Source organism: Tachysurus fulvidraco, chromosome 21 (genome assembly GCF_022655615.1).
Source record: "Tachysurus fulvidraco isolate hzauxx_2018 chromosome 21, HZAU_PFXX_2.0, whole genome shotgun sequence".
NCBI lineage: Eukaryota > Metazoa > Chordata > Actinopteri > Siluriformes > Bagridae > Tachysurus > Tachysurus fulvidraco.
Window position 1 is genome coordinate 15,712,707 of NC_062538.1, and position 27,036 is coordinate 15,739,742.

General features: G+C 40.4%; 1 protein-coding gene across 4 annotated transcripts in view; it reads right to left on the reverse strand.

Annotated features, from left to right (window-relative positions):
- The window catches only part of ntng2b (netrin g2b), a 68,793-nt gene that overhangs the window by 17,589 nt on the left and 24,168 nt on the right, over nucleotides 1-27,036 (reverse strand). For all 4 annotated transcript variants that reach the window (XM_047805884.1, XM_047805882.1, XM_027133324.2 and 1 more), the window contains exons 4-5: nucleotides 13,631-13,803; nucleotides 11,433-11,462 (exon numbers count right to left, since the gene is read on the reverse strand). In XM_047805884.1, the coding sequence (XP_047661840.1) occupies nucleotides 11,433-11,462; nucleotides 13,631-13,803 (203 nt within the window). The remainder of the gene's footprint in view (nucleotides 1-11,432; nucleotides 11,463-13,630; nucleotides 13,804-27,036) is intronic.

Below are 27,036 nucleotides of genomic sequence, written 5' to 3' on the forward strand. Positions count from 1 at the left end.
ACAACAACAAGAAAAAAAACAGAACTCAAGAAAACAGAACTCTATCAAACAAACTAATACTAAAAAACCAACACATGGAGGAAGAAATGTGTTGGTTTTTTAGTATTAGTTTGTATATAATTTTATACTATGTTTTTATGACGTTTTAGTTTTAGTATAAAACTATGTATAAACTATTTGTGAACTATTTGCTGATTATTTGTGAACTATTTGCTGTAAACAGCAAATAGTTCACAAATAGTTTATACATAGTTTTATACTAAAACTAAAACGTCATATAAACATAGTCTAAAATTATATACTTCTGTTCTAAATAGTGCACCAAACTAGAAAAAGGACTTCTGTATTATAAACCATAATGTATCAGCATTCAGTGGGGCTCGAAAGTTTGGGCGCCCCAGGTAAAAACAATTGTATTAATGTGTATTTCCATCACTTACACTTTCAAAATAACAGAAAACAAAAAAATTAAATTTTTTACCTGGGGTGCCCAAACTTTCAAGCCCCATTGTACCTAGTATGCATGTATGTATGTATGCATGTATATCTTAAATTATGTGAACACTGGACCAATCTCGGTACCCGAGTGCTAAAAGTGGGCGGGGCTTCTGAACCACAGTCGACTGAGATAATAGCAGACTTGGTTTCAGTAAAATCTATTATTATTACTTATCATTTCCATTGTTAGCTGATCATTTATCTTTATATATATTAATATATATTAATATTAATGTGCTTAATATTTATGAGATCATCAGATGATAAATAACGGCGCAGATTAAAAGCAGTTGCTTAAAAGAAATTATAGCTACAATTGACTGGTTGTACAATCTATATACTAACGCATTTTTCATTTATCTGAATGATATCAAATCTGATACCAGATGTTCATTCTCATCTTTGGGTTAGCATTGACCAAAATAACTGCACTCACACTTTTTTTTAATAAAGCTTTTATAGGTTTTTAAAGGTAACACACCTGAAAATGTTACCTTATTTCCCACAATACACTCTTTCAGTCCTATTCCTGGGACACTTTGTAATAATTTCTGTCCTCTCAGCCACTGCACTTGCCGACTCAGCAAAACCGTACAAACATTTTATTTCTCATTTTATCGCTCTCTCAGCATCTTAGTTTGGTTTTTCTATTCATCAGAGCTTTCTACAGGTGTCGCGGTAGAGCAAGGGATGATGGGAAGTAGGCTGCATTTGCTCGGATACTTTTGCCTTGCTGGGCTTCCTACTCAATTGTACATGCAAATTTCTTCTACAATGAGTTCTGTCTAATTTACACTGAAAGAGACTACTAATTTGCTCGTTTTGCCAAATACAGTTTAGTTTTGTTTTAGAATGCATTTTTAATATTTCTTTTAATTTGCTTTCACCTTGGTACACACTGGACACTAGTTTAGTATTCAGGTCCAGAAGTTACAATACAAAGAGCAAATTAAACACGTGTGCATGTTTGTGCTTCAAAAGCAGGGACTAACGAATGCTTTTAACCTCTCACAGTCACTGCTAGAGGTGAAAATACAGCTAACCTAATCCTTATTGCTAAAGGTGAAATTAAACCCGGACAAACCAGGAAGGCTTTGAATACCCTGTGTCTGGCACAGCAAATCAATGTCAGTCAATGAATTAGGTCACAAACTCTACACTCTTTTCCTTCCATTTAAACCTTGCACTTTTTTTTGAAGGATTTTTGATGCTCTGTCTTGCTTCTCCATTCTTTTATTTCCCTCCATCATGGCTCCTCTTTAGCCTGTCCACCTCATACAGCATTACATTTGATTCATTTGGCTCTATGAACTACTCATTTATCATTGTTTTTCTATTTGTGTGTGTGCCTGTGTGTGTTGTTTGTGTGATTATGCAGGGTTTATAGTCTACTGTGCACTTTCATAAATGAAAACTCCCAGCTCTCCCAGCTTCATTCGATATGCGAGTGCTGTTTTATCAATTAGCTCCATAAGTGTGCACTAACATTCCTCACTGCATGAGGCTACCCACAATTCTCTGCAAAGGACAACTGCAATCGCTCTGTGTGTATGACTGAAGTAGAAGTCAGCTGCCTAGTGTCTTGCTGACTATGCTGTCTAATGTCTAATTGTCTTAGAAAGGCAGCAGTTCGATAACTACAAAGGTTGTTTTGAACCAGTGCGTTGAAGATGCACTCTGAATGCAGAAGTGTGTCATCACGTTGCCGGGACATTGACACACGCTAATGTTTGTCAAGCCAAAAATTCTCTCAGTGAATGCTCAGTGAAATAATTCAGAAAGAACAGAAAGTCAGATTCAGTACTACTACCTCAGTTAAATAACAATACAATGACATAAAATTGATTGATTTATAAATAATGATAACACTGCTGAATCGTTGAACCTGATTAGCCAGAAGACATTGAATCATTTTTTTTAAACAGCAGCTCTGCTAGTTCTGTCTGCAAGGCAGATGCAAGGGTGATAATAATCTGCTTGTTCTGATATACTTTCTAATCATTTCTATAGTAACCGCAAATTCACAGAGTTTTGCATGCAGGATGCTCCACGTTATTTGACACATCTAAGCCTAATAATATAAAAGAGTTCTATAACAAATATAAACATTTTTGTATCAGTTACAGTATATGGCGCAGCTCGGAGATGTTTATTTCACATTAGCAGAAGGAGTCTCTAGTGTCAGCACTTTGTAACAGTTCATTTCTGAAACGTCATTCAGATCTTTGAGAGCTTCAGAACTTTGGATAGGTAACAGCACACTAGACAATATCGCACCACCCTGTGTGTTGATTGTTTTATTATATCTTTAACAGCATGGCCCATACATTTTTTATGTCTTACTTATCTAAGAAATGTGATCCCTCTCTTCCTTTTTTGTGTTTTTTTTTTTTACGTCAGCTGCACAAGAACTGATGCACGTGATGATGGTATGCATGCAACAAGGAAATAAATGTATGCTGCTTAAAAAAAACCAGTCAGATGGAGTGACTCTGCACTTTCAAATCCTGACAACGTAGGGAATATTTGATATATTTCAGACACACTCTATAGACACACTCCAGAGCTTGTCACGAATTACACAGTACCAGAACTCTCCTGAGGGAGAATGTTCCAGCTGAGTGTCTCAATGTTACCCTGAAGCCTATATATATATTTACAGCACAACTACAGCACAGTGAGATTCTTTTTTTTCACATATCCCAGCTTGTTAGGAAGTAGGGAACAGAGCACAGGATCAGTCATGATACAGCTCAGAGTGTGACAGGCCTTGCTCTAGGGCTCTCAGTGGCAGCTTGAACCCCTGACCTTCTGAGCAGTAACCCAGTGTATTAAAAGGGTAGTGGTGGCTCATTGGTTATGTCACTGTGTTTAAACCAGCTGGACAGGGCAACAATAATCACCTGCATGGTGCCTTCAATCTTGTTCTGCCGATTCAGCAGAATTTACGAGATCCAACAGCACTGCATCTGATTTTCCTGGAAATGTTACTACATGTCTGATATACCCAAAAATCAGTAATCTCTCGTTAGGAGTTATGTGATTCTTGCACATTGACAGCGCTTTATTTTTTTTCGCTAGATCCACTTTGGTACTTCCCGATTGAGCATAGGAACTGCTATATATAATAAATCTGCTTTATTCCTAATGTAGGAATAAAAAAAACTTGCTGTATAATAGTTCAGGGACTAAAACATACCAGGATTCCCTGGTGCAAAAATACCTAAGGTTCCTGGAAAAAATGACGGGGTTCATACATTTATGGAAGTATGCCTGTAGTAGTAAGATATTGTCTGTGCTGATTACTAACAGCTAGGTTTGTCGGTTAAACAAATGAACAAAAACTTATTTTTATCAATATAGCATCTGTCTGACTTATGTTAGGGAGCCATTGCTAGAGAGACATTGTCTTTCAGTACTGTAAGCTTTTGTGAGGGTGAGTGTGTATTGTATGTGCTTGGGGAAATTCCTATACATTTAGCGCTATGAAATTAAGGCACATTTGCATTGAAATTGGTGCTCTCAGCTAGAGTATCCACCTCTTTGCTCTTGGGAAACACACCCCGGTATAAGAGGCTTTGATTTGTTTTTCACTATGTAAGCAGGTTTTCCATTCCCAAGATTAAAGGCAAGCAACAATAAACAGAAATCCCTGTTGTTTGCTCCTCTATGGATGTCACAGGACTGTACGGTGTACTCAACATTTTTTTATTCTTTCCTGTTCAACATGAATCTATACAGCCTTTCTCTGAGATTTAGGCCAAAGAGAAAACATAATATTCCTTGAACAATCAGTCAACGTGAGGTCCTTCCATTACAATATAAATTACATTATACCAGACATTCCTTATCATCACAATATAGCAAGGCACAATACTACACTATGTGTTTACTCAGGGGTATAATACTACATAGTATACACACACCGGCCACTTTATTAGGGACAATACATGTTGCAATTATCTATGTGAGGCTGTTACATGGGGGCATAATACATACTTCCTCACACACATTATGTAATAACCTCGCACACACAACTATACTCACATACACACACTACCATATGCTTGCACACATACAACTATACTCTCACACACACTATCATACCCTCGCACACACACAACTATACTCACACACACACACACACACACACACACACACACACACACACACACACACACACACACACACACACACTATCATACCCTCGCACACATACAACTATACTCTCACACACACACACACACATACACACACACACACACACACACACACTATCATACCCTCGCACACATACAACTATACTCTCACACACAGTATCATACCCTCGCACACATACAACTATACTCACACACACACACACACACACACACAAACACACACACACACTATCATACCCTCGCACACATACAACTATACTCTCACACACACTATCATACCCTCGCACACATACAACTATACTCTCACACACTATCATACCCTCGCACACATACAACTATACTCACACACACACACACACACACTATCATACCCTCGCACACATACAACTATACTCACACACACACACACACACACACACACACACACTATCATACCCTCGCACACATACAACTATACTCTCACACACACTATCATACCCTCTCACACATACAACTATACTCTCACACACTATCATACCCTCGCACACATACAACTATACTCACACACACACACACACACACACACACTATCATACCCTCGCACACATACAACTATACTCTCACACACACTATCATACCCTCTCACACATACAACTATACTCTCACACACTATCATACCCTCGCACACATACAACTATACTCACACACACACACACACACACACACACACACACACACACACACACTATCATACCCTCGCACACATACAACTATACTCTCACACACACTATCATACCCTCTCACACATACAACTATACTCTCACACACTATCATACCCTCGCACACATACAACTATACTCACACACACACACACACACACACACACACTATCATACCCTCGCACACATACAACTATACTCTCACACACACTATCATACCCTCGCACGCATACAACTATAATCTCACACACACACACACACACACACACACACACACACACACACACACACACACACACTATAATACCCTCGCACGCATACAATCATACTCTTGAACAGTAGCGAACAGAATGGCGGTGAATGTAAGACCGACGGACTGGAGATGTAAATGAACATAGTGGTTTGTGTGAGAGAGTTGGATTGAAACGGAAGGTGGTTTGATCGCAAAGGAAATAGCACTAAATTCTCAGTTCGTGATTTAAACTGTCTTCCTGTTTGATCAAACTAACTTCCTTTCTAATTATATTCTCTCTCACTTGCACTGTAATTCTGTGCAATTATAGTGTGTGTGTAAGAGTATGATTGTATGCATGCGAGGGTATGATTGTGTGTGAGCATGTGAGAGTATAGTTGTATGTGTGCAAGGGTATGGTAGTGTGTGTGTGTGTGCGTGTGTGTGTGTGTGTGTGTGTGCGTGTGTGTGAGTATAGTTGCATGTGTGCAAAGTTATTACAGAATGGGTGTGAAAGTATGAGAGTATTATGGCCTAATGCAGCCTCTTATAATTATCCACACAAGTGATCATGTTGCAGTAACACAATGCATACAGTGCATCCGCAAAGTATTCACAGCACTTCACTTTTTCCACCTCTTGTAATGTTACAGCGTTATTTCAAAATGGATTTAATTAATTATTTTCTTCAAAATACCACAAACAATACCCTATATATGACTGTGTGAAAGCAGTTTGTTTGAAATCTTTGCAAATTTATTTGTATATGTTCAATCGGGTTCAAGTCTGGGCTCTGGCTGGGTCACTCAGGACATTCACAGAGTTGTCCCGAAGCCATGCCTTTGTTATCATGGCTGTGTACTTTGGATTAAGTTTTTAATCAAGTATGTCTCTGTACATTGCTGCATTTATCTTTCTCTCGATCCTGACTAGTTTCCCAGTCCCCGCTGCTTAAGTCATTAAGACATTATGCCACCACCATGCTTCACTGTAGGGATGGTATTGGCCAGGTGATGAGCAGTGCCTGGTTTCCTTCAGACATGACACTTGCTATTCAGCCCAAAGAATTCAGTCTTTAAGACCAGAGAATTTTGTTTATGGTTTTAGGTGCCTTTTAGCAAACTCCATGTAGGCCACCATGTGCCTTTTACTAAGGACTGGCTTCCACCTGGCCGCACTACCATGCCGGCCTGATAAGTGGAGTGCAGCAGAGATGATTGCTCTACTGGAAGGTTCTCACAGAGAAATTATAGAGCTCTGTCACCATTAGGTTCTTGGTCACCTCCCTGGCTAATGTCCTTCTCCTGTAATCGCTCAGTTTGGCTGGGCGGCCTGTCTAGGAAGAGTTCTGTGCTTCCAAACTTCTTCCATTTATGGACGATGGAGGTCACTGTGCTCATTGGGACCATCAATGCTGAAGAAATTTTCCTGGTCCCTTCCCCAGATCTGTGCCTCGATACAATCCTATCTCGGAGGTCTACACACAATTCCTTAGACTTCATGGCTTGGTTTGTGCTCTGATGTTCACTGTTAACTGTGGGATCTTATATAGACAAGTGTTTGCCTTTCCAGATCATGTCCAATCAACTGATTTTACCACATTGAATTTACCAATCAAGTTGTAGAAACATCTCAAGGATGATCAGTGGAAACAGGATGATCTGCTGTGAATATGTATGTTTTTTATTTTTAATAAATTGGCAAAGATTTCAAACAAACTTCTTTCATGCTGTCATTATGGGGTAAAATAATGAATTTAATCCATTTTGGAATAACGCTGTAACATAATAAAATGTGGAAAAAGTAAAGCGATGTGAATACTTTCAGGATGCACTGTACATTCATGTGGATCCAGGTCAAACGCTTCAGATAATGTTCACATCAAAATTGTGATCTCAGTGACTGTGACAATGGCATAGTTGTTAGTAGCAGACAGGCTGCTTTAAGCATTTCATTAATTGCTGGTCTCAGTAGGAATGCCTTTCTGATGAGAATGGCAAGACTGGTTCAAGCTGATAAGCTTTAGTAACACAGATTAGTAATTCAGCCATTCTGAATTCTGACAACATGTCAAACCTTTAGGTTGACTTTCTACAGCAGTAAAAGGCTGCATTAGGTTCCTCTTCTGTCATCCAGGAACAGGAATCAGAGGTTACAGTGGCCACAGGCTCACTGATACTGCACTGTTGAAGATTAGAAAAATGTCACCTAGTCTGAGCAGTTGACAGTAGGGGCAGAATTTCCTGTCAACAGCATGAAAAAACTGCCTTATGCCAAAATTTCAGGCTGGTGTAATGGTTTTGGAATGATTTCTTGGAACATAATGAACATAATGGATTTCTTGGAACATTAAGCACCAGCTAGTGCCACAGCTTCTGTGAGTAAATCCCTTTACGGCTACAATTTACCCCAATTTTACTGTCTGCATCCAGCATGACTATGCACCAACTCAACATGACACTCAACATGTCAAATCTGCAGCAATTCTGTGATGTGATCATATCACTATGGGCCAGAATGTCAAAAGAATCCATGTCATATATTCTAACAGCAAACATTCCTATTCGGTATTAGTATGGTGTTCCTAATAATGTGGCCAGTAAGTCTAGGTCTTGCAGTGTAAATATATTGTTTTACATTTTAGAATTAATCTCACTTAGCAAATGTCTGCCTCTCTAACATACATGTGTACATGGGAATGATATTACCTTCTTACATACCTATTAAAATCTTTTTTATTCGTATTAATTACTTGCAAGACCAAGCGTTTCTACAGCTTTGCTACAGCACTACAGGGAGCCTCCTAAGGTCAGACTTGTCCCACCTTTAGTGAAGTCCAGAGAATCAGTATCTGTGTTGGAGTAAAAAGGAACAGTAGTAGTTAAGTAACACATCGGTTCAGAGTATACTCTCTCGGGAAGCGTGTTAGAAGGCACATCACTTATGCTCTGTGTACTACATACACTACGCTCTGCTCATTAGTCATTTCACAACACTGCGGGTTTGGTCTAGGGCAATACCACAGACTTTTAGAGCAGGGACTCTGTGCTCCAGTCATGTGGATCTCACTTCACTTCACTGCACTGCACTACACTTCACACCATACTCAGTTTCGAGCTTTCCCTTCGCACAACACACCTGCTGGCACTCACACAGGGCCGGTGATCATTAGCTGCTGAGCTGGAGCAGGTGTGCTGGGAGCAAGAAGAGCTAAAAACTGTGCAGTGCACTGGGGCTGAGGACTGGAACTCAGAATCCCTGCTTTAAACCTTAAGGGAAAAGGAAGAGGATGATTTATGGGTTTAAATCATTTACTTTCTCTCTCACACACACTTACAGATTTGTTTCATTATTTTGCTACATGGTATACGCTATTACAGAATTTCCACTGATGAACACCTGTACAATGTGTTTATTCATAATGAGACAAGGGCTTTAAAGCAGAACAGTTACACAACCTTAAAGGTTTTGATAGCTTTGTTAGAAACATGTGACGCTCCTGTGGTAAAATGAGTTGACAGACATTATTCTGTACATACATCTGTTCATTTGTGCGTGAATCGGTGTCGGTCAAACTACTTTAACTGTACAACGATTTCATAGTGTACAGGAAATACCAGCTGCCAGTCCATTTTTTTTTGGCTCAGGTCAGTATCAGTGAAAGACGACTGTTAGACACTTTTAGTTCTTTGGGTTTCATATCCACCAAAAAGGAATCAAATGAACAGCTGGATTAGCAATGCATTAAGAAACTTAAACGATGCAGTGTTTATCATCATCTTGTCGTTACACAACTGATGAAACCATTCATTATGTTCAGCTTCTTTATTTAAAATGCATTTCACAGGCTTCACTTCTTTAAAACTGAAGTAGATTCTTGTATAAATACTTGTAATGAGCACTTATGTCAAGATGAACAGCAAAGTATTCATTTATTGGCGTTGAGTCTAACCATTAAAAACAACGTTATAAAAAATGTCAATAGTTTTCTCTAATTAAATAAAAAAAACTACCACAACAGGGTTTATTTTTCTACATCGGCACAGCTCTGATAGTAGATGTACAGTAAGTGAACATTATAAACAGTTCATTAATGATGAAATAGAAGCCTTTATTATCGCCACATGTACATTACAACACAGTGGAATTCATGTCTTTGCATATTCACAACTGTGGAGGTTGGGGTCGAAGCACAGGGGCAGCTATGATTCAGTGCCCCTGGAGCAGATAGGGTTAAGGGTCTTGCTAAATTGCCGTGGCAGTGTTTGGGCTCAAACCCTGACCTTCTAATCAATGACCCAGAGCTTTAACCACTTGAGCCACAACTGCCCCAATATAATATAATACATTCAAATCTATATTTGTTGACGACTTGCTATGGTATATGTAAATGAACACTCTTTTTTCTTTATGTTCCTCTTTGTTCTTTTTTATTTACTTTGCCACGTGTCCTTGTAATGATTCACGTCTTGTCTCCGTCCCGTCCTGCCATTATCTGTTCCCTGATTGTGTCCTGATCTGTTCTGTGTTTCCCCTTTGAAGTGTCCATGTATTTAATCCCTCATGTGTCGCATCCTTACTGTAAAGTATTAGTGTGTAACATGCTGTTTCTTGTTTTCTGTGTTTTTGTCCTAGCCTATGATAATCTGTTAGCTGATTGCTTGGCATTTGCTTGTTTTTTTTCCCAGTTTTCCATTTAGACTGTTTCTTTAGTGTTTATTAAAACTTACTCCACCTGCACTTGCATCCACCCCTGTGTTTCCACCCGTATGTAACAACGTCCACCCTTCTGTGGGTTATTAAAAAATCCATCATGTGTGTAATGCCTGCTTTATCATCTACACTTTATACTCATTCAGCACCTGTCAAATATTCCCCCAGCAATTTTATTCAGTTTCCTCATCCAGCCTAAGAATTTCTTTCTTCCTAGATACAGGTTAGAGGTGATCTCCACGCACACACACACACACACACACACACACACACACACACACACACACACACACACACACACACACACACACACACTTTTCTTTCATTGAGTGTATCTACGCTAATACACAAGGCTTTAGCTCAGCCTCTGTGCTTATAACAGATACATTGGGTGTAGTAATGGAGGTGGTAGTCATAGTGTTTGCCATGGTAGCCTCCTTGTGGAGTTGCATCAGATAAGAGAGAGATATATATTTTTAGATTATAGAATGAATTTGATTAAAAACGCAAATCAGTAGCAAAGCATAATCTTTAAGAACTTTTATAGTTCTATAGAGTTCTACGACTAGTGCTAAAGTCATGATATTGAACTTGATTATATACCAAAGGAACACACTCCCCGTGTGTGTGTGTGTGTGTGTGTGTGTGTGTGTGTGTGTGTGTGTGTGTGTGTGTGTGTGTGTGTGTGTGTGTGTGTGTGTGTGTGTGTGTGAGTGTGTGTGTGTGAGAGAGGTGTTCCTCCAGCTAGGGCAAGAATCACTAATCATTTTCCTTGTGTTTCACCCCTCTGTTATCGACCCCATCCTGCCATTTCCTTCCTTTCTGCCTCCCTCATGTTCCACACAATATTCTTGTCCTATCTGTCTGTGTTTTTTTTAAACCCTGTCTGTGTCTTGCTCTTCTTTCTCATGCATATTCTCTAAACTGCACTCTGTGCTCCTGAGCTGCTGCGGCTGAAATGCACGAGACAGATGGTCTATTAAGCAATGAACAGAGAAAATGAGAACAGAGAAAAAACTTTGAACAATAAATAAAAAGAGAAAGTGAGGTAGTGAGGATAGGAAAAGAGGAATGAGACAGAGGAAGTACAATGGTAAAGTCCAGTCTAAGCTAAAGAACTGCTTTACTTACTGGACCCAGATGAAGTACCAGCCTGAGCACCTGACAGAAGAAAAAGAGGAAGAGGCTATTAACAGTTATTCAGGATAGAACAAGGTGTGTGTGTGTGTGTGTGTGTGTGTGTGTGTGTGTGTGTGTGTGTGTGTGTGTGTGTGTGTGTGTGTGTGTGTGTGTCTGTGTGTGTGTGTGTGTGTGTGTGTGTGTGTGTGTCTGTGTGTGTGTGTGTGTGTCTGTGTGTGTGTGTGTGTGTGTGTGTGTGTGTGTGTGTGTGTATGTTTGTTTGAAAGGGAAAGGAAGCTAGTGGGTGTGTGAAGTTTGCTGGATGTGTGTGTGTGCATGTGTCCGTGTAAAGTGTGCAGGAGTGAGTGTGTGCGTGTGTGCAGGTGAAGTGTGCGAGAGTGAGAGAGTGTGTGTATGTGTGTGTTCATATGTGTAGTGTGCAGGAGTGAGAGTGAGGGAGTGTGTGTGTGTGTAGTGTGCGGGAGTGAGGGAGAAAGAGTGTGTTTGTATAGTGTGCGAGAGTGTTTGTCTGTGTGTGTAGTGTGCAGGAGTGCGAGAGTGTGTGTTTGTGTGTATAGTGTGCAGGAGTGTGAGAGAGAGAGAGAGAAAGTGTGTGTCTGTGTGTGTAGTGTGCAGGAGTGCGAGAGTGTGTGTTTGTGTGTGTAGTGTGCAGGAGTGTGAGAGAGAGAGTATGTGTCTGTGTGTGTAGTGTGCAGGAGTGCGAGAGTGTGTGTCTGTGTGTGTAGTGTGCAGGAGTGCGAGAGTGTGTGTCTGTGTGTGTAGTGTGCAGGAGTGCGAGAGTGTGTGTCTGTGTGTGTAGTGTGCAGGAGTGCGAGAGTGTGTGTTTGTGTGTGTAGTGTGCAGGAGTGTGAGAGAGAGAGTATGTGTCTGTGTGTGTAGTGTGCAGGAGTGCGAGAGTGTGTGTCTGTGTGTGTAGTGTGCAGGAGTGCGAGAGTGTGTGTCTGTGTGTGTAGTGTGCAGGAGTGCGAGAGTGTGTGTCTGTGTGTGTAGTGTGCAGGAGTGCGAGAGTGTGTGTTTGTGTATAGTGTGCAGGAGTGAGAGAGTGTGTGTAGTGTGTAGTGTGCAGGAGTGAGAGAGAAAGTGAGTGTGTAGTGTGTAGTGTGCAGGAGTGAGAGAGTGTGTGTGTGTGTAGTGTGCAGGAGTGAGAGAGTGTGGGTTTGTGTGTAGCGTGCAGGAGTGAGAGAGTGTGTGTTTGTGTGTAGTGTGCAGGAGTGAGAGAGTGTGTGTTTGTGTGTAGTGTGCAGGAGTGAGAGAGTGTGTGTTTGTGTGTAGTGTGCAAGAGTGAGAGAGTGTGTGTTTGTGTGTAGTGTGCAGGAGTGAGAGAGTGTGTGTAGTGTGTAGTGTGCAAGAGTGAGAGAGTGTGTGTTTGTGTGTAGTGTGCAGGAGTGAGAGAGTGTGTGTAGTGTGTAGTGTGCAGGAGTGAGAGAGTGTGTGTAGTGTGTAGTGTGCAGGAGTGAGAGAGTGTGTGTAGTGTGTAGTGTGCAGGAGTGAGAGAGTGTGTGTTTGTGTGTAGTGTGCAGGAGTGAGAGAGTGTGTGTTTGTGTGTAGTGTGCAGGAGTGAGAGAGTGTGTGTTTGTGTGTAGTGTGCAGGAGTGAGAGAGTGTGTGTTTGTGTGTAGTGTGCAGGAGTGAGAGAGTGTGTGTTTGTGTGTAGTGTGCAGGAGTGAGAGAGAAAGTGAGTGTGTGTAGTGTGCAAGAGTGAGAGAGTGTGTGTAGTGTGCAGGAGAGAGTGAGAGAGTGTGTGTAGTGTGCAGGAGTAAGAGGGAGAGTGTGTATTTGTGTGTAGTGTGCAGGAGTGAGAGAGAAAGTGAGTGTGTGTGTAGTGTGCAAGAGTGAGAGAGTGTGTGTAGTGTGCAGGAGAGAGTGAGAGAGTGTGTGTAGTGTGCAAGAGTGAGAGAGTGTGTGTAGTGTGCAGGAGAGAGTGAGAGAGTGTGTGTAGTGTGCAAGAGTGAGAGAGTGTGTGTAGTGTGCAGGAGAGAGTGAGAGAGTGTGTGTAGTGTGCAAGAGTGAGAGAGTGTGTGTAGTGTGCAGGAGAGAGTGAGAGAGTGTGTGTAGTGTGCAGGAGTAAGAGGGAGAGTGTGTATTTGTGTGTATAGTGTGCAGGAGAGAGAATGTGTGTTTGTGTGTGTGTAGTGTTACATACTGATACATAAAACTGATTTCAGTGAGCTATGAGTGTGTGTTACTCACATGTGTTAGGTGTGCCAATTGGAGTTGGCAGGTATGATCCTGCTTTCCAGATTTTGGCTTTGAAGCCTTTTTTGCAGCGCTGGCAGTCCTGGCCTGTGGTGTTGTGCTCACACATACACTGCAGAGTTCCGTCCACCAACGCACACAGTGATGCATGCAGGTTACACTTACACCTGCAGAGAAACACACAGAGAAAAATCAGACATATGCACAATACATTTTTATACCTGGAACGTTTGTTTTTATACTGTATGTGTGCACGCGTGTGTGTGTGTGTACACGTGTGCGTGTGTGTGTGTGTGTGTGTGTGTGCTGAGCAGCCGCTTTGGGCTGCTGTCTTTACACACACGTTATTACACAGCAAGAACCTTCTTGCCAACTCTTAATGGCTCCTCTAAAACTCTCTTTTCTCTGTCTCCCACACACACACACACACACACACACACACACACACACACACACACACACACACACACACACACACACACACACACACACACACACACACAATAACAAGGGGAGGAAGGTTAAGTGTGTGTGCTGGCAGCAATGATTTAATTTGGAAACCTATAAATACATAAATATTTTTTTAAAGCTGCACTTCAATCCCACCAAAGCATGGCTGATGGAATTTAGAAATGACACGTATCTGTGTGTGTGTGTGCTTGAGAGGGAGAGAGGGAGAGAGAGAGAGAGACGGAGAGAGGGAGAGAGAGAGAGGGAGAGAGGGAGAGAGAGCTCAGGTGTGCAGCTGCCAATTGGTTATACTGTGGAAAAAAGGCTCCATGTAAGACCAAGTAGGCCTGATTTTAAATGACACTTTTCCACATGAGCAGTCGTGTGTGTGTGTGTGTGTGTGTGTGTGTGTGTGTGTGTGTGTGTGTGTGTGTGTGTGTGTGTGTGTGTGTGTGTGTGTGTGTGTGTGTGTGTGTGTGTGTGTGTGTGTGTGTGTGTGTGTGTGTGTGTGTGTGTGTGTACTGCTCCCCTACATTCTGGTTTGTTCTGCAAAATTGACCACACATCTATCAGCATGAAATATTCACATTGTAGTCCTGCACCTCTGACCAGCGATCATCCTTCTCTTTCTCTCTGTCTGTTTGTCTGTCTATAAAATTGTCATAAACCTAAAACTGCTTTTCCCATAAAGGGCCCTTATTTATAGATGTGATTATATTTCAGAATATTTTTGAACCAGAATGCAGTGTTATATGATCTTCGCTCTTTCGCTCTAATTTGTCTCTATATCTGTGTTCTAATAATAGCTTCTGTCTGTGTGAAATGCTGGAGTGCTCTATGTTGGTCACTCTGTAGGGGACTCTGTAGGGCACTTCTCCTGAGGGCCGTGCCAGGCTCCTGCTGATATTAGAACATGAGCTTCATTGGGCATAGAGGGCAGTTGGGTCAGCAAAACCAGCCCTGACCATCTGGCACGCACGCACGCGCACACACACACACACACACACACACACACACACACACACACACACACACACATACACACACACACACACACTATTATCATCTCTTTAACCTTTCACTAACATACACACAATTCTTATTAACCCCTCACAAAGATATATACAAAGTTGTGCATACTTTAAAAACACATTAATATTATATTCTTATCCCCTCACTAACACAAACACACTAGGCATGGAGAAAAATAATCCATTCTCAGGTGCAACTCATTTTATCTAGTGTTGCTGACTTCACCCAAGAGAGAACTGTCATAATGGGCGTTTTAATCATGGGATGTATTTTTATAAGCTTTTTTTTAAGTTGAAGCACATAAATGGCTGCCATAAATAAACATTTCTTCCCACAAAAACAATTCCAAATAGCTCCCTATTCACTACATGTGCCGACTACATGGAGTATATGTGACCTCGATAATGGCCCTTCCAAATTAACTTATTGTGTTTAATTACTTTTTCATTCAATTAGTACATTGGCACATATTCAGAGCTTGTTTTGTACTTCAAGTAAAACAATAATTAGGGTTTTTATGAACTATTACAAAGCTGGCCCAAGAGTGTTTATTTCAGCCTTGTGGCTCATACAGCATTTGCTTTAATAGTCAAAGCTTAGTTCTGAACAAAGGGATGAATGTCTGCTTTGATCGCAATATTCTCAGCAAGGGTCTGGCTGCAGTTCAGAATAACACACACACACACACACACACACACACACACACACACTCACACACTCACTCACTCACTCACTCACTCACTCACTCACCCCCAACTCGCTCACCCCTACTTGCTCACTCTCTTTTACTGGGAACACTGCGCATGCAGGTGATGTACAAGCAATCACTATGAGCACCACCTTACTTTTTGAAATGTGGGAAACTCCCAACAAATATTAACCCAAGGTCCAAATTAAACCTGGGACGCTGGAGCTGGGAGTCGCCAAAATGATCTGCTGCAGCACCGTGCCCTGATACTCTTCAGTGGAACTCTCTGCCAGGTCCACAGTGTGAAATAAGCAGGAAAAGTAGTAATGAGCAGGAAAATTCAGCTTCTGAAAGAATTCCCCATAGCAAATTCAGGTGAACTGCAGACCATAGCTCTAACCTTCACAGAATTTCTAATAATTAGCTTGATATTGTCGATAAAATAAAAGCATTTTCTATATGTATATCTTGCTTTTGTCTGCCAGTGTTTCTGCTCTTTGTACACCCTTGATTGCATTTTTAGTCTGTTAGTAAAAGAAAAAGGCAATTATTTATCATTATTACAAAAAAAAAAGACAACTGGAAGCTAATAATAATTTCACTCTTTGCCTGGCATTTCTCTCTCACTCAACCCTTCTTCCCTCCCACCCTCTCTAACACCTTGCATTTGTCACTGCACTGATGATCTGACTAATTCACACACACACACACACACACACACACACACACACACACACACACACACACACACACACACACACACACACACACACACTCTCTCTCTCTCTCTCTCTCTCTCTCTCTCTCCCACTCTCTCTTAAATGTAAGTGATTTTATACAGTGCTTGTAGAGGTGACAGATTGCATGTGGTGTACAGTAATATACACTGGAGTTTACTATACTATACAGCTCTCCTAGGAAGGCTTTCCACTGGATTTTGGAGCATGGCAGTGGGAATTTTATTCAGCTACAAGAGCATTCATTAAGTCAGACACTGATGTCAGGAAAGAGAACCCAATGGTGTTCAGTGGGCTGGGGGTCAGGACTCTGGTGCAGGCCACTAGAGTTCTTCCATATCAAGCTTAGCAATCAATGTCTCTATAAAGCATCGTTTGTGAACAGGGGCACAGCGTATGGATGGCATGGTCAGATACAGAAGTACACATACCATATAAGGTTTAATAATATTATATTATATTATTAATAATAATATTAGCAGTTTTCTTAAACGTTTTGTGGCACATCAGTACACCACTGAGCTGCAGTAACACCTTCAGGACCATGGAGAGCACCTGTATAGTAGCTGCAGACCTCTTGGAAAAAAAAAAAATCAGGATCATATCAACACTAGCTGAAAGCACCAGGTGTGGTAACTCTCTGACAGGCAGAAAGCACCATGTTCACTTCATTAACTGTTACTGGAGAGACTACATGACAAAATGACCACAGTTCATCTTAAAGAGTAATGAACTAAAAGAAAAGAAAAAAGCAAATAATTTACAGACTGACTAAATATAACGCTTTCTGCTACTTGGTTGGAACTGGAACTTGTATGAAGACAAATAATGTTTAAAGGATTTGTCCATCTGATGCCTTGAGCTTTACTTTACATCCGATGTTTACAAACAGCATTCTGCTTGATGCAGATGGACTACAGCAGCAGAAGACAACGGGTTCTGCTCCATTCAGCCAAGAACAAGCATCTGAAACATACAGTATGATGAAGGTGTGTGTGTGTGTGTGTGTGTGTGTGTGTGTGTGTGTGTGTGTGTGTGTGTGTGTGTGTGTGGTGTTCATCCATTCTCTTTAATTGGACATGACTGCATTTGTGTACCCTGTTTCTAAATATATTTTGCTTGAAAAAGGGCCATCGATTTCCTGTTCCCAGCAACCAAAGATTTAACATTTATAGACACATATAACTCCTCTCTCTCTCTCTCTCTCTCTCTCTCTCTCTCTCTCTCTCTCTCTCTCTCTCTCTCTCTCTCTAACGCACACACAGAGTGAAATCCTAACTGTAATATGTCTAGCTATAACTCATATATTCATTACATTATATATCAAACGATCATATATCAATCCAAGTGGATCAAACATCATTAGAACTTCCTGTTCTGTTATTCAGGAAGAAGTAAAGGTTTCATATTTCATGCTCTTTCTCTTCTCTGCTTTCCAATTATATACTCTTGATATTCATTATATGTTCTCTGGATTCTTTTATTTTATTTACAAAATATTTTTCTGTTCATTTGCCCATACAAATAGCAATTTGTACATACAACGGACAATTGTGTGTGTGTGTGTGTGTGTGTGTGTGTGTGTGTGTGTGTGTGTGTGTGAATTTGCCTGCTAGACTCACTGCAGCCCTGCCTACAGTCTGTAACCATAATCCTTAGAGGATTACAGAGTACAGAGGTCAGTCACTGAGCATGCTCAGGAGTTCAGCTGCTGCTTTTATAGACAGCCTTCAAACACTCACTGACCTGGATTTACTAACCCCCCGATGCACACACACATGAGCACACACACAGATTAAATAAATATATGGTTAAAAAGAACATATAAATGATTCCATGCTGGACAAACATGACTCTGACATTGTGTTACATCATTTACTTTTTCATTTATTTATTTATTTATTTATTTTGTCTGTGTGTGTTTCAATTCATATGTTTCATGTTGTTTGCATCCATCCATCCATCCCTCCATCCTTTAACCATTCAGGTATTATACATCCATTCTTTCGAGTTGTTTGGACTTTACATTACATTTCATTGGATGTTGAATTTTACCAGAGATTTTTCTTATTTTCTTCATTTTTTCTGTGTATGTGCTAGATATTTGTATGTTTGATGTTTCCTGCTTCAATGATTTCTGTTTTAATCCCTTTGCCTGCTCAGTGCTCTGCTCAGTGTTCTGTGCAGTGTTGCATCTGTGTGGATCTATGACACAGCTCACAGAGCGGTGTTGGCCGCTTACACTGTGGCTATACAGGCTGTATGAGACACACCTGTGCAGGCCTTCAGTAAGAATATAAGCAGCCATGTTACTGAAATTACATCTCAAAAACCAAAATAGATCCCATATCTGTTCATCTATCCATCCATCCGGTAGAGAGACTTTATTATGACATCTAATATCCAATCTTTACTTTATTACAAACACCAGCAAACTTCAGTAATCCATCCATCCATCCATCCATCCATCCATCCCCCTCCCTCAGATTAATCTGACGGTTGCAAATTACCAAATAAATCACAACCCCACAAGTAGAAACATGTTCCTGTTAATAAAATTTGGGACATATCTGTGGATTTATGCCTTTTTGGTTGGTTTCTCTGTTGAATTGACGTTCCAGTCTATTACAGCTCCCATTTAGTGCCTCCTAGTGGACATGGATTTTAAATCTGCATTGAAACTCACCTTAGTGGAATACTTAGACAGAAATCCTTGTCAGATACAGTGTTCTGTATATGTCAATAACAGTAGATAAATTAAACTCTGGGAGTAAACCCTTGATGGGTATAGATAAGTGTAATTGTGTGTGTGTTTGTGTGTATATGTGTGTGTCTGCATTTTGTGATGAGTTGGACATGGTGCTGCAGCCCAGTGAATAATTTACACACACTGCAGCAAAAAGGCTTGTTCATCTAAGGAGTATGTTTTGCGTTTGTGTGGTATGTGTGTGTGTGTGTGTGTGTGTGTGTGTGTGTGTGTGTGTGCGCGCGCGCACGTGTGTGCGTGAACTGTAAAGCAATTAGTTCAGAAATGTCAAGCAGGAACAAGGCCTCTGAATAGGATACATACAAATTAGAAAGAAAAATACAAGCGACCCTCCCACCTCTCTCTCTCGCACACACACGCACACACCACTCATTCTACTTCTCACATTTCATATCTTATTCCTATCTATCTATCTATCTATCTATCTATCTATCTATCTATCTATCTATCTATCTATCTATCTATCTATCTGTCTGTCTGTCTGTCTGTCTGTCTGTCTGTCTGTCATTAGATTATGAACTCTTATTACTTCATCTTTATCCTGCATACATACAATTCATCTACCTCATATCCATCCGTCCATCCATCCATCCATCCATCCATCCATCCAAAATCATTTACTCAACAAAAACTACTTGAACAAACATTTTGGGCTGTGGGCTATGCACCATTTTTCTCTCAGATTCCTGTTCTTAGATTATAAGAGTCGAGGCTGATCTGGTCAGCTGTTGTTGTAGTTCATCTGCCTCGACAGGGTTGTGCATTATGACATTTCTGTCTCCATGGGTATACATAGGACTTATAAATGTTAACGTGGCCTTCATATCAGCTAAAACCAAAAAAGTCTGGCCATTTAACCACTTATCAAGGAAGAGGTTGGGGTTTTTCGCACCATTCTATGTAAACGTTAGAGATTGCCTTGTGACTTTAGAACAGCAGAATATGAAATACTTAACCAGCCTGTTTAGCACCATCAACCAAGCCACATTCACTGAGATCCAATCTGCAAGATTTCCTGCAGCTTGATTGGATTCTAATTAATTCTAACTATTAACTATTCTAACTAATTGGATAACTTCGTATTCAGTGAGTTTACATAGTGTATAATTGTCTACCATCTGGCATTACTGACATACTGCCTCAGTATTACAGAAATGACACAGTCCATCTTTCTAAAACACCCACACACCCATTTTAGTAATAACGATAATCATTTTCTCTTTTTGCTCCGATTACCATGAAGGGAAAATATAAGTGTGAAGGAAATCACTATTTAAAAGCAAACCTGTCTTACATGAGAGATCTGATGAAGGAAACCTCCTCATCCTCAGAGCTACTCACAAACAAAGACGGTGAGAAAGAAAAGAAAGCAAATGAGATTAAATTCCGCTGACTTTGACTTTGTGAGAGGGAATAATCACTGATTATCAAATCAGCCGCTGCCAGAGCAGCATAAATCAACCCGTCCATGCTGACACATCTTCTCTTCTTCTCTTTCTCTCCCTCTGTCGTTTGTACCTGCATCACTCACTCTGAGAACAGGGATTGTGGTTCAGGCCCATGAATATCCCCACTTACACAAATTTTATTCAGATTGCCATCAGCTGCTATATTCCGAAGAGGAGCAAGAGGAGACGTGCACTAAAAGACAAGTACAAATATGTTTTTTTTTTTTTTTCTTTTTTGTTATTTTTGTGCAAAACTCGCATGTTTCTTTCTGACACTTTATTTTTGTTTATTTATTTTGTAGAAAATAGGCAGACAGAAAAACAGAAGTAAAACAAGATAAGAGCTATTTTTAGGAGCTCTTAAGGGTAAGGAATTGTTAGTGGAGGAATTGCTTTGGATGCTCCACTGCCAGTGGAGTAAAGACTTCCGTTGTTATTTTCATAGTTCACTGTAATCTGGGCTGATTACAAGCTGCTATGGCATGCAGCTATAAAATTATGCAAATCCGACAATGTAATAACTTTTAATCTCAGTCACAAAGTTGCTTGTACACATGCTATGAGTAAATTACATATTTGCTCACAGTCAGTATTGTTTTGACATATCTAATTAAAACCTTATAAAATTTTACAAGCGGTAACTTCGTAACTCTATATGAGGTGATTTCAGGTTATTTGGCTGCACAGTTGCATTTCATGAGTGCTCTAGGAACTCCCTAAGAGTCCATAAGATTCTGTCTCTAATCATGCCGTATAAGAAATTCTCCTTGTTTAACAGATTCACTCTTTTGAGCTGGAACCAACTCCGTACTCCGGCGTGTTCACATCAACCATGTGAATGAGGAAATAAATGTGATTTCGGTGGCATGTTTGTTGCTACCAGACAGGCTGGTTTTGATTTCTATAACTGCTCATGTCCTGAGAGAGATTTTTACAACAACAACAATCTCCAGAGTTTGAATGGAAATGGCTTATTAATGAGAGACAGTCAACAGAGAACCGCCAGACTGGTTCAAGTTGACAGAAAGGCTACAGTTACTCAGATAACCACTATGTACAATAGTGGTGAGCAGAAAAGCATCTCAGAATGAATGCACATGTCGAACCTAGCGCGACAACAGCATAATATCATGACCGGTTTCAATTCTTTCAGCTAAGAACAGAAAACTGTGAGGCTGCAGTGGGCACAGACTCACCAAAGACTGAAAAAACATAGCCTGGTCTGATGAGTCTGGATTTCTGATGAGGCACACGGGTGGCAGAATTTGGCACAAACAGAACGAATCAATGGATCCAAACTGCCTTGTGTCAATAGACAATTTGAATATTGCTGCTGACCATGTTGATAGGTGGAACGTGTCAAGGTATCATCCACATGAATGCCAGGACCGGAAGCTTCTCAGGAGAACTTTACCCAGAGCATCACACTGCCTTCAACAGCTTACTTTCAGTGTTGGACAGGGGTCAGAATGGTAGGTACTAATTACAGCATACCAGGAACACCTCACAGGACCCGCTGATTTAGAGATCCTCTGATCCAGTCATCTAACATCACAAATTGGCCTTAGCATTAAACGTTTCTCAGAATCCTTACACAGTACTTGCACATTTTTGCTACTTCTCATTAACTTTGAGAACGGACTGTTCCCTTACTGCCTAATATACCCCCCACCCCCTCCCCCACCCCGACAGGTGCCATTGTTTTGAGATAATCAATGTAATTCACTTCACCTGTCAGTGCTTTTAATGTAATGACTGATTGGTGTATGTTCACTGGCTGTGTTGTGTTATTATGATGAATTACTTTGTGCAAAACTATCTACGTTCAGTTAACGCTTTCTCGTAGCTAACTGCAATGTTAACTGCTGGATTGAAGAATGGTATGCTTTACATAATGGCTTCTTCAGAAGATATTCAGAGTACAATACAACAGAAAATGTTCCTCGTTGTCCTCCCAAAGTATCACATGCTTTAAAATTCATAGACACTCTGAGAAGAACCGGCTGAACTGAAAATTCATCTTCCATCTGATTGATTTATTTATGTATAATTAGGCACTTTGCTTCAGGAATCCGTCACAGAGTCATTAAGTATTATTAAATCTAAAGAAGAGTTACTGAGAAGTGATAAAGAAAACAATGTCTATATCGTGAGACTGTAGATATAGCCTACATATCTGTCCCATAGAATGATGTTCATCCTACTCTCTCTCTCTCTCTCTCTCTCTCTCTCTCTCTCTCTCTCTCTCTCTCTCTCCTCTCTCTCACCCCATCACACAACCCCCCCTCTTAGTTAATCTACTTAGCGTAGCTGTATTTGCTGAGCTCGACTGATTGTCCAGGTCTCCTCTACAGCCCAGCCCCAAGAGAGACAGTATAGTGAAGATGAAAGAGGAATGGAGAGTGAGAAGGAAGATAAGAGAGATATATTTCATTCAAGTATCGCTTGAGACTTTTGGTTTCATTTTTTTTTCACAGCTACTCACACACACCGAGTCTTATACTAAAGCACTACTCCAGCTCTGAGAAAAACTTTCAACTACATACAGACTAGAAGAGGACCTTTTTAATGGGGCATTGCAGGAAATCTCTCTATGTGTGCACGCACACACACACACACACACACACACACACACACACACACACACACACACACAGACACACACACACACACAGAATCCCGCTGTGATCAAGAGCGGACAGCTCTCACCCTTTCAACTGTCATATCTACTGGCCTGGAAAAATTCATCGATTCACAACTCATAGATTAGATTTCTGTGTGTGTGTGTGTGTGTGTGTGTGTGTGTGTGTGTGTGTGTGTGAGTGCAATTGTGTGTGTGTCTGTATTTGTTTTCAGAGTGTGTGATTGTGTGTGCATGTGTGTGTTTCAAAGCACACGCACACACACACACTCAGTCCATACCTGTGCAACATCTCACCTCAAGGCAGCTTTTTCACACCTTCCTACTGTGTGTTTCCCACCTGCCACTACTACATATCACTGAAGTATTAAACCTGACAAAGATCCATTGTAGCTGTTTGAAACAATCCTGTGGATGGGATATTTGCTTAATTTACCTTTTCAAAGCATTTGATACCTGGTTTTAAACATATTCCCTTGTAGCACGTTGTGTTAATACATTTACAGCATGTGGCAGATGCTGTTATCCAGAGTAGCTTACAAGGGCCTTGCTCAAGGGCCCAGTAGTGACACTGAGATTTGACCTCACAACCTTTTGATTGGTAGTCCATCATATATTTTATTTATATCTATTTTTGGCACTGGAATACATGGAATACTTTGCTAAGGGAATTAGAGGTCTGTTTTGTGTACCGCATTAGTACAATATTGGAATACTGGACATTTGCACTCTGCTTTTTTGTGTAGAAATTAACATCCACTGTTGTGTACATAGTGCAGTACAACAGGGGTCGTGCCATTGGAAATTGTCCAGCGGAGCTGAAATGTTAGATTCACTACAGTTAATAGCTGCACATATATTCCTAGATATCAAAAACTAAATTGTATTTTTCCTGATTTCAAGCAACGGGCAAAAATGTTCAGTGTAATGTTCGCCATACAATTGATCATACCATAAGCATAAAACTTACAGCTGCACATTTATGCTGTTATCTTCTGTAAGCTTCAGTTAATGTGAGCTCAGTGACTTTACCAGTGGTATGGTTGTTGGTGCCAGATTTGGGTTTAAGTATTTCAGCTTTTAAAGGATTTTCATACAAAACAGTCTCTAGAATGGTGCAAAAAACATCTAGTGTGCTAATGCCTATGAGAAGGAATTCTGACAGGAGGTATACAATAACTCAAAGTAACTATTCTTTACAACTGTGGTGAGCAGAAAAGCAGAAACAGTCCTTCATTTAGTCCTAAGTTAGTTTCCAGGCAAGTAAAACATAAGACTAGGCAGTGCATTGAACACATTAAGTTGGGCTATTAACTAATACATTACATAAATATTTATTATGTAACTGCTCTGTGCTATAATTTCTACTGTGGAAAGCTTAATCACGTAAGAAAATTTGAGTGGTGTGTGCGTATGTGTGCGTGTGTGTGCGTGTGTGTGTGTGTGCATGTGTGGTGCATAATATTATTGCTGCATTGCTACACCCAGACACACACAGGCATATGTAGGTCAACTCTCAGATGGCAGACTGTTTTGTGACGTCATTAAAACTGGTCATTTCATTCATTAACTGTGTTGGATCAAGAGTGTGTGTGGATTTCAACATGTGAAGACTTGCTTAGGAACGAATAAGATATTTTTAAACGCACAGTGTACTAAATTGTGTATGTGTCTGTGACTGTTTTGCATCATTCATCAAAGGAAGTTACAGCATCAGCATCTGAGGAAAAAAATTTATAGAAATATACTGTACACATTTCTAGATTGCAGTCAACCATGAAAAGTGTGTGTGTGTGTGTGTGTGTGTGTGTGTGTGTGTGTATAAACTCAAGTGAAATGAGCTGCATCCTGATACGGAGATATAAAGTGTCTGTAAGCCTGAGAATGACAATAAATCATGCAGGGGGAACTTGTTCTATATTCATAGATTTGACGCAGACTCTAAAATAAATGTTATCTCTATTAGAGACAGATGAAAACACACACACACACACACACACACACACTACTCAATAAAATCCTCCCAACCAGCCTTAATAATAATACTACTTTTTTCTGCATGTTATTAGGTAAACCCTCTGAATGTTTTGGCCCATCATATAATACAATATAAAGGTATTTGTGATTCAGAATTTTCATTTATCCACATATCGCTTATCCCACACAAGATTGTGGGGAATCTGAAACCTATCCAGGCACAAGCCGGGACACAACCCATCGCAGGACACAACTGCACATACACTTAGGCTCAATTTAGAGATGCCAATCTGCCTACAACATGTCTTTGTACTAGAGGACGAAAGCTCAGAAGCGTGTTCTTCCCAAGAAGCAGGAATCATACTGTACCATCAACCCTGAAGGTGTGAATCAAACATGCTAACCACTAATTTTCAAGCAATTAATCCAACATCCAGTGGTGTTATTGCTCTACAGAATTCACACAGAATGGTGCAGGAAAACAAATCTCACCCAGTAAGCAGCAGTTCCTCAAGTAGGAAAACTTTAGAAACACACCTGAGTGAGGTCAGAGGAAAAGAGGCAAATGGTCTGAGCTGACAGAAAGGGGTAAGGGGTAAGACAACCACTCTTTACAACCGCATCGAGCTGAAAAGCATCTCAGAATGCACAACCTTTTTTTTTTTTTTTTACTTGTGAAACCAAAAGTAGGAATCTACAGCTACAGGGGGTACAAACTGACCAAAACTGAACCGTTGAACACTGAAAAAATGAATAACCGCATGGTATCAAAATTTTATATTTGTATATTGGCCACATTATTCGTCTACAGTACTTTTATACCGATATCTGTATATTTACATGTATAACTTCTGTTTTTCTATAACTAGACAGATTAGGGTGGATTAGTACAAACTAAGATAATAACAGGAAAAGCCTAGAGCTGCCTAGTCAGTATGAGAAGAAATCTCTAACTGATCCATTCACACTTAGACTTTCGTGTGATTTTGTCTGTGGCCTGTCATCATATTCAATCATACAGGCCCAAAATCTAGACATCCATATTGTATCTTTTTGTGTTAGTACTTAATCACAGGTGTCAAATCAAAGCTTGTGGGCTGAAAAAACCAGCCTGCTGCCTTATTTCACACATCCTGTGAAAACTTATGGAAAATAATATTGAAAGAGCCTGGGGATGTACTGCTGTACAGCATGTTCACATCAGAGCAGTATTAGCATGATACAATGATCCACTCCAAAATTCATAATGCACCATCATTTACTTTGGTGAGAGAACAAAGACAGTTTCAGATATATCCAGGATTGAGGACATGCTCATTGCTAGCAGAGAACCAAAATACTGTTTAGATTATATGAGGTGTAATAATGTGGTAGCTCAGTGGTTAAGGTGTTGGGCTACTGATCGGAGGGTCATGGGTTCGAACCCCAGGTCTACCAAGCTGCCACTGCTGGGCCCCTGAGCAAGGCCCTTAACCCTCAGTTGCTCAGTTGTAAGTCACTCTGGATAAGGGTGTCTGCTAAATGCCGTAAATGTAATGTTTTAAACTTTTATCAAGGCCACTTTTGCTTCTAGAAAAAATGTACTAAAGGCTTACTCTTGACCTTGAATCAGGAGAGGCTACTGGGGTTTAAAAAATGCTTCTGATAACCATGCTGTATT